At 37.3% G+C, this 21,638-nt stretch overlaps 1 protein-coding gene across 3 annotated transcripts in view; it reads left to right on the top strand.

The window, feature by feature from the left end:
- Nucleotides 1-8,379: 8,379 nt before the first annotated feature.
- Nucleotides 8,380-21,638, top strand: part of NR1H4 (nuclear receptor subfamily 1 group H member 4) — a 33,789-nt gene continuing 20,530 nt past the window's right edge. Inside the window, exons 1-3 of one of the 3 annotated variants that reach the window (XM_040556309.1) lie at nt 8,380-8,454; nt 8,837-8,973; nt 18,372-18,734. In XM_040556309.1, the coding sequence (XP_040412243.1) occupies nt 8,889-8,973; nt 18,372-18,734 (448 nt within the window). In that variant the 5' untranslated portion in view covers nt 8,380-8,454; nt 8,837-8,888. Of the gene's footprint in view, nt 8,974-13,881; nt 13,934-18,371; nt 18,735-21,638 lie in introns of those variants that run through there. The other 2 variants (XM_040556317.1, XM_040556323.1) reach the window with 2 other exon arrangements.

The following is a 21,638-nucleotide window of genomic DNA, read 5'->3' as shown; positions in this document are numbered from 1 at the left end:
CTGGCTTTAACTAGTAATGTCACATGTCATTGCTACATGCAACATCTTTTTTGATTATGTGGATTCTTTCTTTGCTTTTTCCAATAATGTGTTGAAAGTATTGATTAGTGGACAAAGCATCACTTTGCCACTTGCCTTTTTATTATTGTAGGGGAAAGGAAAAACATTTTAATGCAACAAATTAATTGGTGAATGGAGATATTAAATTTTGATTCATTTTATTTTTTGTGAGCTCTTCTCTGTCTGTAAAATAGCATCCACACAGTGAGTGAAAAATGTTTTTTGTGGAAGTCTTAACAGAAGGTTGGTCTCTAAGGGGTTCTAAATAGCAAATGTGCTATGGCACTAAATATCTAGGACCAGTCTTGCTGGAAACTGAAAGCTGAAAAAGGATTTAAGGTCTTCAGGACTCGTCAAGAGATGAGACATAATATGATGACATATGACATAACATTTGTTGGACATCTTCATGCAGCTTCTGCTGCTTCACCTGGTAAAGAGCAAATCCCATTACTGGCCTCAAGATGACCGAAGAAAGCTTTTTTTTTTTTTTTTTTTTTTTTTTTTTTTTTTTTTTTTTATGTGTTTCCTAGACACCACTGTAGTGGACATTTACTGAAAAGTATCAAATAGGATGTTGGCATGATCTGAGTTGTGGAGACCACCTGCCTCCTGTGGGCCAGACCATTTTGGAAGAATTCTTAGCAAGCACTGTCAATTTTGCTAAACATGAATTTGTAAAACAGAAATCTCATCATTTAGAGTGGTGACGACATTCAGAGAGTCAGCCATGAGGACTGAGATAACATTGGTCTTAAATGTCCTCGGTAGTGCCTGATAGAATGAATTGCAGGCAAAAGCCCCTGAAAACAGTGGTGTCCAGTCTTATGGCTTTGATCTCTTCAGAAACCTGACAGACCCATGAGTGTTTGGCTACCAGGTGATTCTGCAAGGGAAAGAATATGAGAAAGACATAATTACATTTTAAAGAGAAAGATAGACAGTTCCAGTTTCCATGAGGCAAGATTGAGGATGAATACACCTTTTATAATGTTTTTTTCTTTTTCTTTTTCTTTTTTTTTTTTCTTTTTCCTCTTGAATGGAAGGGAATGTTACTGTTGATAACTTCAGGGCCAGTAACTCTCACCTTTCTCCCAGAAAGGAATGTGTTTGTTGCCCAATGCCTCTCTCCTGGAGTAGGAGGCACAGCTTTTGTGTATGCACTCTTGATCAGGCAGTGCAAATATGAAGAGGAGAAGGAGGGAGAACATATACTGTGGGGCAGACATGAACTCATTAACCATGAGTGATGCTGCCAGCTGTCCTTCTGGCTGAAGTTTGTCTCAATTCCATTGCCAAATCAACTGATTCCCAGAGGATATGTTGTTAATATAGAACAGAGAATTATTACTCTTGCTGTGTAGGTGTGATGTTGTAACAGAACAGCCTGCATTCATCCTTTATTTTAGTCCTCTACTGGGTAAGTGAGGACATTTTTGTTCAAGGCTATATTTTTGTCAGTAGCAAGAGATCAGCATTTTCAGGTGCAGTGCAACCATGATTTGATTCACCTTCTACAGGTACCAATTTTTTCCCTTTTTGCACAAACGGTGCATGAGTCTGCTAGGCTTAAAGTAAAGGGTCTCAGTTTCATTCCTAAAGCTTTATGGGATGAGCCAAATCAAAACAATGTGGTTTGTTAGAGAGTGTGGCAGATCTGGGAACTGAACTTTCGTGTCCCCAAATCCCTGAAATGCTGTAAATGATTCTGCTTCTTCAGTACTTGGTGTAATACTCTGAAATGCTCAATTGCCCTCATAAGCATAAAATATAACAGAAATACTTAAAAGTCAAGTATATGTTTTGGAATGCCTTTTGGATTCCTTGGCTGGAAAAGAAAAAGATGCTGAGAGCGTCGTAAAAATGTATGTGTGCAAGAAAAGTGCACAACACTTTTCAACAACATGGTGCTATTACCCCACCTTTTGAGCCAACCGCCCCCCTGCACCCAGCCAGAGTATTAATGAGAATTTCAAGTCTCTATCTTGATGGACAAGCTGGGATTCACAACATTTTAATACAGCCTGCATTTAGGAAGTTTCGCAAAGAAAGAATTGTTAATGAGTAATCCTTGTCCATTAGGGCACTGAGCCAATGAGCCCAGGCTTTGATTCATTGTGTTATCACTACAGGCTTCTGCTAAACCTAAAAACAAAACAAAACATAAATGTTCCTGTGTGAGAATCACTAGGATACTGAACTGAGTGCAGAACTGTTTTACATCCTGCCATCCACAATCTTGCAGAAAAGGACAGTAAGTAATAATTCCTTAAATCAATATATTTTGCTGTGAAGTTGTGTAGTATGAAAAATTTTCTCCTCTGAATTAGTTAGAGTATATTAATGGATTCTTGGCCAGAAAAGAAGGAATTTTTAAACTAATAATTTATGGAAGAATAATATATGGAGAAGTGATTTAATCTATAAAACTGGTGCAACAGCAGAAACTCCGCTTGGGAAACATGTTAAGGTTATGGAAAAAAAATGACAGTGTTGGAATTTGTCATTAGAAAGCTGAGTTCAGTGTCTGTGTATCAGTAAAAAAGAAAGCTTAACTTTGACATAAGTTTTTCCTTCACTAATGCAATCTAGTTAATTATGTGCCTCAGCTTTATGATTGTACTGGTTTGCTCTTTTTTTTTTCATTTTTAGAAAAGAAAAAAAATAAAAGTGGTTAATGGGAAAATGGGATGATCTGGGAGGGGATAGTTACACTTGTTTTATGTAATTTCTTTAACTGTCTTGTGTACAGATTTCAGGTGCATCTTCCGAAGTCCGGGACTTTAGCACTTATTTCACAAAACTAGTAAAAGTGAAAGGGGGTTTCACATTTCAAGTGGTTACTGTTTAAATCTCTTGCTGTTTTTTTAAGAAAACAATAGTTTATTTTGAATGCTCCCGCTAGCCATTTATCTTCAGAATAGTCCAAGAGTGGCACAGATTTGACTTAAATTTATTTTTACTTCTATTGCTCATGTTACAGATAGTTTAGACTTGTATTAGATGGAGGTCCCCCTAGGCTAGAAGGGAGTTCAAATACAGGTTAAGATAGAAAGTTTGCAGTCTTATGAGGTGAGCCAGGAAAAAGGTGCTAGAGAAGGGAAGGTGCAGAGAAACGGTATTTAGTGCATCCCAGGGACAGTCAAAAGCTACCCCACTCTTTGAAGTTACATGCCTAGGTTCAGAAATGGCATCAACTCTTTTGGCAGGGTTTTCAGTTCTACTTGTGCCTGAAGATTCACATTTTCCCTCAACACAAGCTGTATGAATATCCCACACTTCATCTGTGTTTTTTATTGCTTTGTTCCTTTGATTTTAAAGATCAAATTTAAACAAAACAAACAAACACACAGTAAATTTCAACCAACCACAGTAACAGTCCTGCCCTTGGTTCTCAAACTTGCTGGTATTTTTGCTTGTATTCTGCATCAGTTGCTGCGTAGCTGTCAATGGTGCCATGCATGCCAAAGCGCTCTGGCAGCGAAATGCTAGAAACGAGGAGTGCAAATCTTCGTAATGCTTTCATGTCTTTGATACAGTTTACAACGAACAAGAAGGCAAATAAAAAAGCCTTTCATATATGTGAGGCACCACATTAAATATTCTACAAAAAGGCTATGAGGCCAGATCAAAAGCTTGTTAACTAGATGGGAATATTCCCATTAATATTAACAGTGTGTGGATCAGGCCATAGATTAATGTTGTTACAGAAATTTCTCTTTGAGAATTGGCAGCCAGATGTGTAAAGAATAGGACAAAATTACAGGGCAGAAGGAAGGAAATGTGTCTCACTATTTGTAATTTTTTTTGCCAGTGCTTTGATACATCTGTCTTTACTGAGAACTTGAAATATTCAATCATTTTTTTCTGACACTAAAATTCAATTTGATTTTTATGGAGCCTTTCTGATGATCACACATATTTATTTTACCTGAAAGGATGGGTCTATAATGCTTTTGTCTTTCAGTGAGCCCAGTTGATTTTGACTTTAATTACTTCATTAAGAGGCTTGGTTTTGCTTACACAGAAGCCAGGAGAAGCTTTGGTATTGACTGTAGAAGGGTCAGAGGCAGTCCACTGATAAGATTCCACAATGAAACTGAAACCTACACTCACATGCAAGTGCATTTGTGTATACATATATTTATCAGAATACACCCAGGAACATATAACCCATAAGAAAGCTGAATAAACATGTATGTACATATATACTGTATTATGTGACTTATTTCACCATATGTATCTCAATTTTGATGTTAAACATGAGCTATATAGACATGCATTGACTGACTATTTTGAAATATGCTAAAGAGTGTGTGTAATAAAATTGTGTAATTCGAAGCTCTTAATATGTAATTGGTGAAAATAATCTCAAGTAAATGGGCATAGATTTTACTTTATATATTCTGATCTTTTTCTTTAGTGCATAATTTAACCCTATGAAATAATCTCAAAAGGTGGTGTAAATAGTTTTTTGAATAAACTTAGCTAAAGTAATTCTTTAAAATACTGCTTTGTTACTTACATCATGACTCTTAATTTCTCTTGAGAGGTATTTATTTTGAAGAGCACTATTGATTTCCTGTGCACCTATTGACTTTATTTCAGCTTTTCTCCTGATATGATGAGTATTTTTTTTTAGTTGTGCATCAGGATGGAACGTAGACTCACAGAATGGTTTGGGTTGGAAGGGAACTTAAGGATCACCTGTTTCCACTCCCCCTGCCATGGGCTGGGACACCTCCCACCAGACCAGGCTGCCCGAAGCCCCATCCAGCCTGGCCTTGAACACTTCCAGGGATGGGGCATCCACAGCTTCTCTGGGCAACCTGTGCCAAGGCCTCACCACCTGAGTGAAGAATTTCTTCCTAGTATCTAATCTAAACCTACCCTCTTTTAGTTCAAAGCTGTTACTCTTGTTTTGTCACTCCACTCCCTGACACCAAGTCCCTCCCCAGCTTTCCTGTAGGGCCCCTTTAGGTACTGGAAGACCACTGTAAGGTCTCCCCAGGGCCTTCTCTTCTCCAGGCTGAACAACCCCAACTCCCACAGCCTGTCTTTAGAGGAGAGGTGCTCCAGCCCCCGATCATCCCCGTGGCCCTCCTCTTGACTTGTTCTAATACATACGTGTCCTTCTTGTGCTGGGAGTCCCAGAGCTGAATGCATTAAATGTCAGTCAGGTATGCTAAGTTAGTTGAGTTTAATCTAGATAGAAGTAGATAAAAATACACTTCATGTAAGGAAACTAACAGGAGGTACAAATAACTATGAAAGTTTAGTCATACCAAAGGTGAGAATATCAAGAAGCACTTCACAATTTTGTGAGTTTTGTGGATAAAGAAACCTGAATTAAGAGAGTAGTTGCTGATCGCACTTCATATAAATGAACTAATTCTGGAAACTGAGATGACATAGTTTTGTCATCAAACGAAAAAGCCTTCTATCTTTGGAAAAAAACATTTCTGCAGAGAGGTTCTGTGCATAGGTACTGTGCCACAGATGGCACTGTATGTCACCTGGCTGTGTCACCAGCAAGTTGGGTACTGGGTACCTCTGTATGTCTGCTGGGTGGGACTACCCTGACAGCCAGAGCAGTGCTCCTGGAATTGTGCCATGGGAGCTCCAGCAAGCTGGGACCCCAGCTGTTTAACTGCAGCAACGGCCTTGGAGGGTTAGGCTGAGAAGTGGCTAATAACAGGACGTAAGTCATGGAACCAGCTCTTTGAAAGCAGAGGAGTCTACCTCTGGGTCTACGATGGCTTGCAACACTGACTTCTGGTGCCTATACTATTTTCTAGAACTGAATGTGTGAAAGAACTGATGTTTAAATGCTCTGTATTGTGTATGTGGTGTAGGTCTGAGAGCTGGAAATCAGTTGCTGCTGTTTTTAAATTACTAATGAAATTAATTGTATAAATCTAACAGGATCGATGGTTCACAGTAGGTTGGATTCATAAGCATATCAAAACAAAATATCAATCAATATTTAATGAAGAGTTTGGTGTTCAGGAAAACTTACAATAGCAAAGCTACCTGTAATGGAAGGTATATTTCTAGCATTTTAATGGTGATCCTCTCTTATGCATTGCAGAAATCCTCAGAAAATAGGATTAATTTATTTAATGAAATCCAGTAAATGGCCTACATCAGCTGAATATATTAAGGGAAATGAAGTATATCTATCTATCTTTTTATCTATTAAAAAAAAAAGAAAAAAAAAAAAGGGAACTCTCTAAAATCATCATGAATATTTGACTGGAACTGAGTTCATCCAGTTCAAAATTAATGTGGTAGGAGTGGTGGAGTTACAAAATTCATAATATCCTAGCATACTAAGAAATTGCACTAAATACATCCCCAAATTTATTACCATGAACAAGGCACTATTAATGACATGTGTGTGTATGTGTAAAGAATAACAGATTCTAAGAAGTCTATCTTGAGGTTAAAGAGTGATGTTAATTACTGGTGTTAAAACAAAACAAAAGAAAAAATGTGATAGCGTGAAAGGAACAAAAATGTTTATATACAGCTCAGAGGCTGTAAAAATACAAACAAAATATTAGGGCTGAAAATGCAGCTTGCTTTCTTTTCCCTATTTGCAGCACAGGCTAGAGAGATGTAGGTTATATACCTGATAATCTAACAAACTGCTCATTAAATATCTAACTGTATACCAAAATACTTTGTAATTGATGTCTTTTTGGGACTCTGTTTAAAATTTCCTGCTATAATGCCCAAAATTCCCTAAGAAGATAAGTTCTAGGTTTTGTATGAACATATAGAAATTCACAATCCCAACATCACCGTTTCAGACATAGCAATGTTAGCTCCTCTTATAAAATCTGATAAAGAAACACGAGAAGTAACAGTTGTGATGGAACTTCATCTTCAAGTTTGGCTGCAGGGAGAGAGAATACTGCAAGGAACTGACAGAGTTGCACTCCTCTGGGCTGTAAGAAATCTATTAATGGGCTTGCACTTGAAGGCAGGGTGGGGATGGCCTCTCTCATATCTTCAGCATGAAAATCCAGAGAAAACTTCAGAAGCCCTCTGAAGATGCCTGATTTTGATTTTTCTCTTTATAATTTCCCATTATAAAAGTCCTGACTGTGCTGCTGTCTTGTCCATTGTAGGACCCTTAGAATGGAGCTGTAAGAGAACCCCCATTCCCTTTTCTTGAGGTGTTTTGGCAGTGGATACCTTCCCCAGCAAATGTGATGGAGATGGTGACATGGCTGGAAGTAGATGTGGGCCTGCTGGGATGGCTGGGCCGGTTGTTAAATCCCATCCCAAGATATGTGGAGTTTTTTGCTGATGCAAAACTGTTTCTGTGCTAGATTTGAGACTGTGTGTTTACATGTTATTTGCTGCAGGACCCATATCTGGTCTGTGACACAAGCAGCTTTTGACATTTCTGAGTAAACTGTTTAAATTATCTGTGGGCAGATATTTAAGATGCATCTGTCTAATTAGAGGGCCTTTGTTTATGTTAAGAAAGAACTTAATGAATCCTTCTGGACAAATCTGAATATAATTACACAGTGTGCTTGCTGGTCTTGCAAACTACTTCCCAGTCTGCTCAGCTCTGGGGCCTCCTGCTGCATTCACATTTTTGTCAGATGACTTCACTTTTGCTAGAGAAACACGCTGAGCCCTCACTGGGAAGAAGACCAGGCTCTATCTCTCAAACGACTACTGTGAGTGGAAACATAGTCCTAGGGACAATCCCATGGGAATGAAAACAAAGAAAGAATTGCTTTTTTTAAAAAAAAAAAAAAAGTTTTTTATCAACTTTATTCAGAATCTTCTTGGTGCCTGTGTGAGCTCCTGAGACACCTCCTTCCTGGAGCTCTGTTCTGCTGCCCCAAATGTAACCTTGAGCTGTCCCAGCTCACCCACATGAGCACAACTGCTTTTCCTCCACCCAAACTGGCCAGACCTGGGTATGGAAGCCTCTTGGCATGCCTTTGTCCTGAACGCAGTGCTGCCCTAGCTATAGCCCCCACTTCAGTAGGAGGCAATGGCAGGGTCCAGCCCCTAGTGGTTGGAGCGGGAAGGAGACGACCCCGTTGTTTTTTCTGGGTTCAGTGCCAATGTCAACCTTGGGAGATAGCAGCTGCTCTTACCCATTAGGAAAGTATGCCAGTGACCAGGCACAAACATCTCCCAACTTCCTGATGTGAGAGAGTTGTATGGCTGCTTGAGACCACAAAGGGAGGTGGTGGGTAAGCCTGATTATTAGAGCAAGGCTTTGCTTTCTGGTTTCTGCCACCGTTTCTCTTCTTCAGCCAGTAATTACCCAAGGCAAGATAAAGAGCCAGTCACTGGAAATTAAACTCAAGTTTCCTGACTTGGAGTCTTCTGATCTAATCATAAGCTCGCACTTTTTCAGTAAGTGAAACCAAAGAAATGATGAAAGAGTGATGAAAAAATAATGCAAACAATTAGTATTTCCTGGGAAAGGGGCTGGGCAGCATGTCCTCAGCAGGTCAGCCCAGTGTTTCAGTTTGTGAATATTTGAGCAAGGTTAAGCATAAACTGCCATTGGTTTTAATTGAACAGCAGAAGGATGGCAAATAAGATACACCACAGCAAGGAAAAAACAAACAAACTATATGTAGCATTTTATTTGAAGACTTAATTAAATATTGTAACTTCAAGCCAAGTTTTGTTACAGTAAATATTGAAACAATCTCCTCAATCCTGCCTTACAAAAGGTACACAGAAATGAAATATGTTGTTTTAAATATCCTTTTTGTTTTATATTTTCCAGGATCTCCTTTTGATTTTTTTCTTAATTATATTCCTCCTGAACTGAAGAATAAATGGGATCTGAAATGAATTTAATAGGACATCCCCAGCTAGCTACTGCAGATGGATTTTCTCTTGTTGAAGGTCCTCATTTATTTGGTAAGTTACCAAATTAAGGATAGTTTGCTCTTTTAGCTTTACTTCGAAACCTAGAAGAAAATGCATCGAAATCATGTCAAAGTCAATGATGTGTAGTTGAGACATGCCAACCTTCTTGAATCATCAGTTCCTATGGAAAGAAAGATAAATAACGAATCTGTGGTATTATATAATATAATCTTTCACCCTACTGCTCTCATCAATGCTGATAGTAGGTTATTATACCTAACGGACAGAAAAAAAGACACTTAATGTACAGGCTGGATGTTATCTTCACATGAGTCATTTAAACCAAGCTAAGCAAATGTATTTTCAGTTAATTACTAATAAAAATATACTGCAATATATTTGCATTGCTATACTATGCATATTTATGAAAGTAATTTCACCTAAATTAAAACCGTGGGATTACTATTAAAAAATTACGCTATTAAAGTCAACACACAAGAAAATGTGTAATGTGGGCTGCAAAATCACTCCTTTTCCCAGTTCCACTAATTTTTTAAAGGCTAAACATGGGCTTGTTAATGAATGAAGAATTCTTGGTCAATATTTTGTGACCAAGGGGAAGCTGTCTTCTACTCAGAGAAAAAAAAAAAAAAAAGAAAAAAGAAAAAAAAAGAGAGAATAACACATTTTTTTAGCCTTTCTTTTGGCAGCATAGGAAGACCTTTGTTAAGTGACATGATATATTGAGAGCCTCACACATAATACAGACCCCCCCACAGAAAGTGCTGTAGGTACTTCAGAAATTTCTACTCCAAATAAGACCAGAATTCTGTCTTTTTGAATGATGGAAAAAAACTGCAAACATTTAAATTTCATCTATCTGAAACAAGAATAGCATCTTGGGTTCTGAGAGACTCTGAAATGTAGAGCCACTCCTGCTGCAGAGCACCTAGAAGTTGGGAGTGTTTCTCTGAAGAGGACCACCTCCATGCAACTAACCTAAAGTACTATTATTAAAGATAACCAAAAACATTGCGTTACTGTATGTTATTGCATTTTTTTCTCTAAATGTGTTATTTTTTTGTTTTGTTTTGTTTTGTTTGTTTTTGTCTGTGTGAGAAATACTTTTTAGCAGAGGAAATGTTTTGCCAATAGTTAAAAAAAAAAAAAAACTACATATAAATAGCTGAAACATTGCTACCTGTTAACTCCAATGTCAGGTCATAATACCCAAAGAAGAGGATGATATCCAAATTTAAGGTGCCAAATTTTATATTCAATCATCCCTTTAAAAGTCCTGATGAATTGAGCTAATTCAGATCTTTAGGTTTTTCCTCTGCTAGTGAATTATTTTGAAAGAGAATCAGGCAGCTTCAAAACACAAGGGAATATGTTAATGTAAAAGACTTTTCCTCCACACTGATGTCTCGTTCAGAAACTTTCAGGTCTTCAGAAGAGGGATTGTCTTCCCCATTATAGATATTCAGAGCTTACCACAATGGAGATTAAATTCACACTGACATTTCTGTAACAGAAAGAAATAAGGTATTAAGGGGTTGAATTAGGGGTTCTGTTAGGAAGGAGACTTAGCCTTCTTGCTGTTTCACTTAAGCTGATTTCCAACTGGTTTTTATGGTCACTTGGTCCTGTTTTGTGGGTTGTCACTCAACTAAGTCTCAAAACTGAATTCTTTATAAATTTGGTGTCTTTTGCTTTTAGAGATGGAAAAGAAAAAAAAAAAAAAAAGAAATAACATGTAACTGAGTCCATAGAACAAATTACTCATTGTGAAGTGATTCATGATTCCATCAAGATTCTTGTAGGAACTGGCGTTGTCTATCAATTTTATATTTGTAAACTACCTGCATTTTTTTGACATTGACATTCAGTTTTGTCAGGTAGAGACTTGTACACCCAAGGAAACAGGAAATAATTTTTCTCTTAAATGACCCTTAGATTATACATTTCTCACAGAAATTCTCACACGTTACAGCTCTGATGTAATACAAACTAGAAATTGCTGACTTACAAACATCAGCCTTTATTAAAAAAGTGTCCTTTTCAAAGATATATACTCACTTTCTAGGAAAAAAAATAAAAAAAAATCCCAGAGGAAAGACATTGCAGAGGAGTGTGGGTCTCCATGGGACCTGTCCTATTAAGGTACTTCTCTTCCTCAGTCAAATCCTGTTCTTATTTCACAGGCCCCTTTGAATCAAATAGGGGCAGCTTTGTGAAGACTAGTCCAATTTGCTAACCTGAATTTTTGAACCCCTGTAACTTAGGACCATAATCCTGGTCTCATTTAAAACCTTTAGGAGCTTTGTAGCACACTTTAGAGCCATTAGTTTGTTCTGTGAATGCTCCCACAATGATATCCATGGGCTGAATTGAGCTCCTCTGCTTTGCTCCAAATCGGCTGGAGGTAAGCTCTGACCCAGATGATGCTGAAGGACATCAGCAGAGCCCTGTGCTGACACTAACAAGCCTAGCTCCAAGGTTTAAAAAATCAGCTGGGGTGGCACTGTCCTAGAAAGACTGTTGCAAAATGATATTTGATTACATCTTCCAATTGCCTTAGAAAGTTCTCTATTTTAGGGCCAATACATACGTTAAATACCCATATATCCAGTATCTCCTCTCTTTCAGTGGTTATCACTTGCCATTTTTTACAAGGAACTGAGGTAACTTTCAGACACCAAAAATATCTCCTTCATATTTTAAATGTGGGGTGTAAGCTTACATATTTGTATGGCATTTGAAACATATACATTTCACTCAAACCATAGGTGGCAGGCCTTTAATGGAATAGCCCCATTCTATTTTCTGTTAAAGCACCTTATATAGGAGTTATTAATATGCAAGATATCAAGTGTGAAACTTCAATTATGACCGAAGGAGTTTTTGAAAAGAAGCTGGAGAAATAAGTCAATACTATTACATGTTTAATTTGATTAGAGATATATTTTAAGTATTTTTGGTCATCTGACAATGTTTTCTTATAATGTAATGTCAAAACAATGTGACAAGAAATGCTATCCTCATTGTACATGTCCCTATCTGAGAAAAGTATTTTGCAGTGAAAAAGCACTCTTAAAATCTGTATTGATGTGGACAATGGAGAATAAACAAAATAAACAAACAAAAAGGAAATGTAAAAAAGGGCAAAAGAAAGCAACTCATCTAAACTTGTCTTAAATATTTGACAATGTAAGAACAACAATTGCCACTGAAAATTGTAGGCATAGAACTGTACCTAAGATGAACTAAAGAAACTCACTCCTTTCAGATAAATTTATATTTGTTCTGGTTATGCCTTTTAAAAAAAAAAATATATATATATATATATATATTTTCAATAGTAGCAGGAACAAGTGTCCAAACTGATTAAACACCTTCCAAATCATAAGATATGTTAAATAACTATTTGTCTTCAACACCACCTGGCAGGTGATTAAACATCTGTCTTCATCCTTGCACAGAAGATAATTAGGCCTTTAACAAACCCCCAAATCAAAAAGAAACAAAGCAAGACAAATTAAAATAGAAAATCATGTGTATATAATAATTATTGTGAAGAGAGCCAAAGCAAACAGTGTGGGATCTGAGGAAAAAAAAATATCAAGAAAAAGAATGCAAATGAACGGGACTCTGAGAATGAAGGTTGCACCACAGAGAAAGGCAAAACCAAAATGCATGTGTGATGCTTCCTTTTGTGTGTATGTGTGAGTTCTATGGATCTTAGCCTGGAAAGCAAGACGTTTTGTGAAATTACACAGTAATTTTGCACTCCGGGGCTTAATTCTCTGGCTATTTACTTCCAGGTGTGGTCCTCAGATGTACTTCTGGCCACAAATCTGATGTTGGGTCTCAGGGAGCATATTCACATTTCTAAATAAAAGAGGCTGAAGAATGAAAGGGGCACAGCACCTCTGACTGTCCATCTTGACACTACTCAATTCTTAGCTTGCTCTAGGGCTCTGTTTTGGATTGTTGTAGTAGGTGTCTTTAAAACATGGCCTAACTCCAGGAACTGTACCCAAAAAGGCAGCTTGGACAAGACTGCAGTAGGTTTCTATGCCTTTGCCCTACATTGTCCTCTAACACTGTCTCAGTGGGTTCAGATCTTAGCTGCCATCAAACCGAGGCATGCAACACACACTCATAGCTTCATGCCACTGTGGTGGCATCCAACAGAACCCTCACATTATTATAGATGCTTTGAGCTGAAATGACACATATTAAACACAAGTATCTGAGAGCCACAGGGGGGCCAAGTGGGCCCAGAAGAGTAAGGTCAGCAGCAATGCCTTCGAAGTGCAGATGCGTCCTGTCCACTCTAAAGAGAGATAGCTTTACCCCTAAGTGACATAGAGGAGAACTGATCCTTGGCACATGGCCTTGAGTTAGGCACTCTTCTCTCTGGCACTCTCCCTGGCACTCTTCTATGTCATCTTATAGATGTGTCCAGTAAGGCCTAAGCACTCTGGCCTGTTTAGGAGAATACAAGCATTTCTGTGCTTAAAATGCATCTGTTAATCCAGTCAGCTAAAAACATGCTTTTTGTGACATCGAAGTGGTTAATATATTGCACAGGACTGCCTGATGTTGTTATACCTTTATTGAGGAATATTTTGTTTTAAGTAAACTCTAATAGTTACAAAAAAAAATGTCTCAGCTATGTGGAGGCACCCCCTTGAATGGAAACCAAATTTTATGCAGGTAAATTCACGGTGGGAGCAGATGTTGCTATTGTTTCAGGCATTTACAAACAAGTTTCTCTGTAATGAAGTTAATCAGTAAACTATATAACCTCTGGCCTGTGTCACTCCTTTGCTAGTCTTAAGGAAAGTTTTCACTGTAAAGAAGTCAGCAAGATATAGACAAAGCAGAACAAAGAAGTTTTGTTTCTAAATAGTCTTTAGGGAAAAGGAGAGAAAGAGAGAAAGGACTGGGTACCTTGAAGACAGCATTTTTCTTCAAGAAATGGTCTGACTGAAGACTACCTAAGGTAGGATAATTCTGTGATCTCATTTAGGTGTGTGTGTTATCTGATCTTATGTTCTTCATTGAAACTGTAGGTTGTTATAAAGTTGTGTTGCTAAAATTCAAGTGGTTTTTCAAGATCTGAAAATAGTTTGTTTGGAATTAAATCAGGATTTCATTAATGGTTGTGCTATGGTTTCCAAATAACTTAATCATGAATCTTGTGCCTATTTCCTTAAGTTCCTTCATGTATATCCCACATTGTGCCAGAGGCTCATATTTCAAACCTGCTCAGAATTTTTTTCCTTTATTAGCTTTATTTTAGTGGAACAAAAACTTTTACATTAAAATGTGATATCATTGTACTTTCTGTAATATTCTGAATAAAACTGTATTATTCTTGAATCTGCACATAGCCTCAGTATAATTGAAAGCACTTTCCTTAGGTTCTACATGGAAAATTTCTTTTCATTTCTACAAGCACTTAAGCCTACATCAAACATTTTTAAAGTTGTATGTAAAACAATCTGTGCAAAATTTAAAGAAACAAAAGCAAAACTCTGATGTGTTTCAGTTGCAAATAGAAAGTAGATGAAAAGTAGAAAAATATTTATAAAATTGTGACCACATCCATGTAAGTGTTTCACTTTGATATTGGTGAATGTTTCAGACTTTTGTAAAACGTTTTAATTGAAAAACATTCTTTTATAAAATATAACCTAGAAGATCAACTATAAGTAATATACATTTGTGTATGTTTAAATAGTCTTTAAAATTTTAGGAAGTAGGCTTCCGAAAGGAAAAACAGATAAATGTTTCAAAATAGCTAAGACTATGCAAATATAAAATAATACCATATTCCAGTGAGTTCATTTCTGACTTCACTTTCACTCCTTTTTTACTACTGCACCTCCAGCGATTTCAGTGGGCTGTCTCATGCTTTACAGTGGCACGAGACCAGCCCATCTCAGACTACTTCTGATGTCTTGATAAAAGCATATGTGCATTCTGGTTAACAAGATAAGATTAATATTCTTTTGTGATAAGAAACTATTTGTTCTAGACTTACATATACTTTGCAAAGCATAATTCTAAAATTTGGTGTGGATTTAAAATGTCACGCAAGACAGTGCAGTGCGCTGTATGCTTCTGAAAGCAGAATCCCTCCAGCCTTTGTTAGAAGCCCTGTGCACACAGCTGTCTGGGGAACACTGCTCAGACCACATGTTTTGGATTGGGTCATAGAAATTCTTTGCTCTGGTAATTTTAAAGCAGTTAGTTCCTATTTCAACCTCACCATTTGTTTCATTTTTAAACAAAATATCTCAGAAAAAAAGGACATTTCAACCAAAAAATGAGATAGTTTCATATTTATAGTGTCTTTATGGAACACCTCTACATTTCAAAATATTTTTAGGAAAGATTTAAATCACTAATGCTTTGAAGCAGACCATTTCTTGTAATGTTTAATTCTAGCCTTATTGATAATTTTGTGGGAAAATCATGATTTGACAATTGTTGTTGATCTGCTCTGGGTAAAAGGCATCTCACTTAACCAAGAGAAAGGCATCTCGCTTAACCAAGTCAGCTAAGTTCTAAGGATGAAATAAAAGTATCCACCAAGCTCTTCAAAGAAGAATAATCAGGTCAACATAAAACAAATAAAAAAACAGTCTTAAGCTGTAGTGGGAAAACTTACACAGTTACAACATAAACATCCTTAAAAATCACTCTAGTCTCCATGAAAGTACAATCTATACTCTTTCCAAAGTTTTAGCTGTAACTTTTTTTTACATAAAACAAGATTGTGTTCTCTCAGTCTCTCTCTCAACCCTGCCTATTCTCCCTTTTCCCTTCCGTTGTTCTGAGCAAGGAGAGAATTCAGCTGATTTTTTTTCTCTGTCTCTTTCTTTTGTATTTTACTTTTATAGATTGGCTCAGATGATTTTTATCATTCCCCAGAAGCAAAAAAAAATATTGATTATGGAGATTTTTGTAAACATCTGTAATGCAATTGGTCTGCACTAGTTTAAATAAATACCCAATATTGTTAAAGAACTGCAGCATATACTGAGACAATCCTGACTTTCTAATAAGTCCTGAGATAGTTTTCTGCTGTGGAAGGAATGTTGCCTTCTCTTGTTCTTTCAAAGGCCCAAGTAGTTCAAGAGACTGATATAGAGCTTTTGGGAATTTTCCAGTGGATGGCATAGAGATAAAAATCAACAGTTTCTTTGTTTTCATTTTGGAATATTCCCACTTTCCGTTAAGAAAATCAACTAAGTAATTACAAACTAGCAAATGACAGCTTAGGTTTCCATGGTGAACAGATTCCTTTCCAAAGAGACTGGATGATTTGTGTAATGATTGAACGTCTTGCAATTAAAATAACACTGTTTTTTGTACCTAAAGTACTTTGAACGGTCTCAGTGAACAGCAGTACCAACAAACTGGAAATAAAATTAAAGACCACATTTTAAAATCAAAAAAAGACCACCATTAAACCTATAGTTTACAAGGCCTTTCTTTGCATTAGAATTCCGTACTGAACAGCAAAGGTCAGCATCAAATCATTGCTGCCTTCACCCTTCACACATTTTGTCACCGCTGCAGCTGACAGTTATCAGTGACAGTTTAGTTTTGATGCACAAAGCTCTGACTTCACCTCCAGACTCTTCTATGGAGTCCTCAAATGCCTGTGTTTTGTCTGAGGTCTCCATATTACTTATATAAAGGACATAAGCTTTGGCTTGGGGAGTGCCTTCTGCTATACGATAGTGTAGTAATCGGGGCCTTGGCATTTTCTGGAGCAACTAAATGCAACCATAACTGAAATAATTGTTAATAATAAATGGCACCATTACTTTTATTTGGGATTATGTCCCATTTTTCAAGACTTGCATCTTGCTGCTTATTCTTGAACCAGGATCTCCACATTTGCTATTGGCAAAAATGTTCTGTGGACAATACAGTGCTCAGGCAAACCCAAACCACCTGTATCACTTCTGCAGCACAGTCAAGTAGGAAGGACAGAAAGTTGCAGAGCAAGAGCACAGGACCTTGAAAGTGAAAAAGTATTTGAAAAGCAAAGGTTAGTTTCTGTCATTAACTGAAGTGAGACAAAGGAGAGGGAAGAATCTCCTCCTATAGATTTTTATTCTTGGCTGACATGTTCCTCCTTAACTGTTAGCATTTCTTCATTGTTTCTGATTCCTCAGAAGTGAAGGAGCCTTTCCAGGAAACCAGTTTTATGTCAGCAAAAATATTTTTGAGTGCTTTAGAAGCACTGCTAAGTAATGGTCACCAACAAACATTTATCTATGATTTCCTTAGAAATTCTGCTGTTGAGAGTGGCATTTGGCATCTTCCTGGAAATATGCACTATTTTTCTCAGACAGTCTTCTTGGAACAAATAAAGAAACTGTCAGAAAATATGAAGTAGTTTGCAAATAACTTTTTAATTAGTTTTCCAGCTGGTTGAAATGGGCTTGCTTTTAATTATATCATCTAGCATCTGTTAGATGTCATTGTAATTGTGTTATTGAAAAAACGAGATATAAGTTGTTTGTATTTTGAATATGACAGACAAAATGTGATGGACAGAGTTAAAGTAGCCTCCAGATGCTTCTTTGATACTGACTTTACAAGCTACTTTTACAGAAAAAGGATGCAATTCCTCGTCATAGCTCATTCACCATTGTCAAGTTCATTGCTGGCTCAGAGATGAATAGTGCCAGCTTATGGAGGTGTTTCACACGAGAAGTGCACCAATGCTCTAAGTCTCACAGGCTTGTAGGGGCTGGGGACCAGGCTGCAGAAGATGGCTTACAGGGAGGTCCCATTTCATCACGTATGTTAAGAATATCTTCCCCACTCCTCCGTGGAACCCCTTTCAGGCTCTTCTTGAAGGTTTATTTCATCTGCTTAGTCTTACAATTAAGCCTCAGCCTTGCCTTCTTTCCCCAGTCCAGTTTTCCCCTGTCAACAGTGTATTCATTTGAAATTGTATAGAAATTAACAAAATGCTTCTGTCTTGATCTAACTTTCATAAATACTGTAGTTTGTTGTTTTTTTTTTACTTTTGTTTGGATTTCTTTTATTCTGCTGTGAGACCTAATTCAGGTTGCTAGCTTCTCTGTGGAGTGGATTGTTCTTTCTTGTAAACAAAACATTACTACTTGCTGCACGGTATCTTCAATGTTTTTGTGTGTAAGTGGCAGTGCAGGACATTCCAACGATAATGAAGGAGTGGCTGAGAATGGCTGGTTACTCTGAAAATATCTTGCAGTGAATGTGTACAGGACTAGGACCACATCAAATCTAAGCTCAGAATGTATGGTCTTCATGATTATGCCTTATTGTTTTTGAGATAGATGTCTTAGGAAGTGGAAACTTCTCTGACAATTGTGGTTTCATAGTTGTATTTTTTTATTATTATTATTTTTGGTGTTATTATTTTCCAGGTGTCCTTTCAGAGCCAATGAGTTCTCCAGTGCAAGAGGCAGATGTTTCACCTTACACACAGTACAACAGTGTGCCATTTCCCCAAGTTCAGCCTCAGATTTCATCGCCACCTTATTACTCCAACCTGGGCTTCTACCCTCCACAGCATGAGGAATGGTATTCCCCTGGGATGTACGAGCTCCGAAGAATTCCCTCAGAGACATTTTACACAAGGGAGACAGAGATAATGGATATCCCTGCAGCCAAAAAGCCTAGACTGGGTCACTCCACAGGAAGAGTGAAAGGAGAAGAGCTCTGCGTGGTCTGTGGTGACAAAGCCTCTGGGTACCACTACAATGCTCTTACCTGTGAAGGATGCAAAGGTAGGATGAAATCAATTATAGAATACTATCCAGGTATTAAGCACAGCACTATCAGATTTTCTTATTTTTTAATTTCTTGATATTTTTATCCAAGTCATTAAGTATTGTAGAGATTTCCATTTGGATATGTTGTGCATTATTCTGTATTTTCCCCATGACAAACTGTCAGCATCCTCCACCATTGTCCTGTGAATACAGAGCACAGTTGGCAAACCTATGGCTCTCAAGCCATCCTTAGTTCTCTGTAAGCTTAAGAGTGACTTCCATGCAGAGGGCTCTGATGTCTTGGTGGCTGTTGATCCTGCTCTGTGCCTGTGGAAGGAGCCAAATCCATGGAGGCCCCTTGGGATCCATCTCAGTGCTAGATTGCCCTGAAAATCAACTGCGACCCCAGCCCAAGTGCCTCCTGTAGTGTGTATTGAAGTGAAAGCTGTCAGCTCCCATCTGCAAAATGTTCCCAGAGAACTTTTTTCCCTCCACTCCCAATGCATATGGAGTGGATCCTCAGGTTTGTGAAATGAAAGGGCTTTTCTAATTCTAGACTTATTTCTAGGGACAGCCACTATTCCTAGGGAGGGAACTTCAGGTTGTATTCATAGCATAAAAATCTTCCTTCCTAGGAGAACAGTATTCACAAATTGGTGTCAGGATAAAACAGGATACAGAAAATGATTGGCATTATTGGAAACATTATTGCCAGATATTTTATCAGAAGGGAACAAAAAAGATATGCTGATGGAATAACTATTATACCTAATGATGGGGCTGATGTACACTATAGGAAGAAAAATAATGCCCCAGTTTTTCATTCTATTCTGTGAATAAATATTTCACTATAGTTTCCGTTCTACAGATAAGGGCTAAAAGCTCAGACATTGCAGAAGCACTGAAATACATGGCTGCTAATCTTAATGTGGAGCTCATTGTCATGGAGGGTGGACTTTGAACTAATTTTGGGCTTTGCTTTACCTATTGTGGATTCATTTGAGTGCAAAACAGACCAAAATGGTCAAACACTCTAAACATAAGTACAATCAAGGGTCATAACGCTTATCTCAATAATACCAGTAAATACGAGATTTCTTTCTTTCTGCTGCCTGTGTGAATTGTCTCAAAGTCAAAAAAATATGAATTAATTTGTACTAATTCTGTCATTATAAACCCAATTAAACTCAGTTTTAATGTAAAGGTTCCAATTCATGATACATTAATTCTGTTAGTAAGCTACTCCTACTGTTTATTAACTTGATTATGAAATGACTTAATAATTTTTTCAAAGACTAACAATTACAAAATGTGGAATGTTTAAAAAATGTCATTAGGAGCGAGGTTAAAATCACTGGGTAAATACACAGACTAAAAGCTATGGCAGAAGGAAATATGTGTCCACCTCTCTACCAATTCAGTTTGAATCACTCTACATAACCATAATTTTACTGCTTTATTGGGATAATTTATTTTATGTTTTCACTCCATTTCATGACTGCAACATCAATTAGAAGGAATAGTACCCTTGATCAAACATGGTAAAAGTTCAATTATTTAAAGATAATGCATTCAATTTCTACAATAAACTTCAGAGGTGGTTAAAGTAACAGCTGATTCAGTAAAAAGATGTGCTGAGGACAGTGATTCTGTTTGACGAGGTGAAGACGATACTGTCTTTTCTAGACCTCTGATCATTCTTGTGTATCTGTGGAATTTTTCACATTGCTATATATTACCTCAAGACACAGTGCACAAATGGGGCTCAGTAAGCCAGTTGAGCTCTTATCAGGCATCCAAGTATGAGATTAACTCCTTTTCAGCAACAAGACTGTTAATTCATGTTCTATGTGATTCAGAATAATACACAGATCCCTTTCTGCAGGACTGGTGCCTACCCTGCAGTATCCCTGCTCCATTGATGCTGTGGACACTCTAATTCAAAGGGGAAGACTTAGCATGCATGGAATTCAATCCTCTGTGATGAATATATTTTGTTTTGTTTTTCTTATTTCTTTCTTGGATAATGCATTCAGCATCACCCTCCATTCTTCATTCTTCCTTCTTGGGCAGAGCAATATTAAGATCTTATTTATCTTCCCTCATGAGAACAGCAATCTAAAGACATGGACAGAAATATACACACACATATATGTATATATATAAAAATACATTATCATCCATTAAATAAATATGAACTATTTCATTAATATTTTACAAATTAAACAGAACATTTGCTCTCAGAGGATAGTTGCCTGTGGTACTAATAAAAAAAAAAAAAAAAAAAGGAAAAGAGAAAGAAAAATAAGAGGCTATCCCGAGGTTCCTCCCACCTCTAATACATCACTTTAGTAAATGCTGCCTTGATCTAAAATAATAGCATCACAGTTGTTGTCCATACAGGACCATTCATGGGCAATATTACAGTATAAGGACCATCATATTATGCTTTAAAGCCTGCTGCTGTAAAGGTCATTTCTGAGACAGTCTTTGCAGACAGACATCAAAGACTTTTTTGTATAGCCTTAGTCTGTATAGTGGCACTGGGTTTTAAGGGCCATTTTGAGATGCTACAGAACGAGTGTGATATAGCATTGCCCTTGTTCAATAGAGACACTGAGTATGTTCTGCTGAGGGAACAGCTGGTTGTGAATTCCCTCTACAGAGAGCAGAGGTAAGAGTTCTGGCAGTTTTCAAACCATTGCTGATAATGCTTGATGTCTCTTACACCAGAACAAGCATACTTTCTGTGAAGAGTGGTGCTACATTAATCTTCTCTTCGTGTTGGCACCCATCATGTGAGGATAGGTGGAAGGAATGCTATTCTACACCCTGATAGTCTGATAGAGTGGAGCAGGTGCTTTGTTAGCAACAGTGAACTTCAAAAACTTTAAACTGAGATCCCCAAAACAGTTAGAC

Source organism: Cygnus olor, chromosome 1 (assembly GCF_009769625.2).
Source record: "Cygnus olor isolate bCygOlo1 chromosome 1, bCygOlo1.pri.v2, whole genome shotgun sequence".
Lineage (NCBI taxonomy): Eukaryota > Metazoa > Chordata > Aves > Anseriformes > Anatidae > Cygnus > Cygnus olor.
Note: the sequence above shows the minus strand (reverse complement) of the source record. Positions and strands in the feature narration are given on the sequence as shown.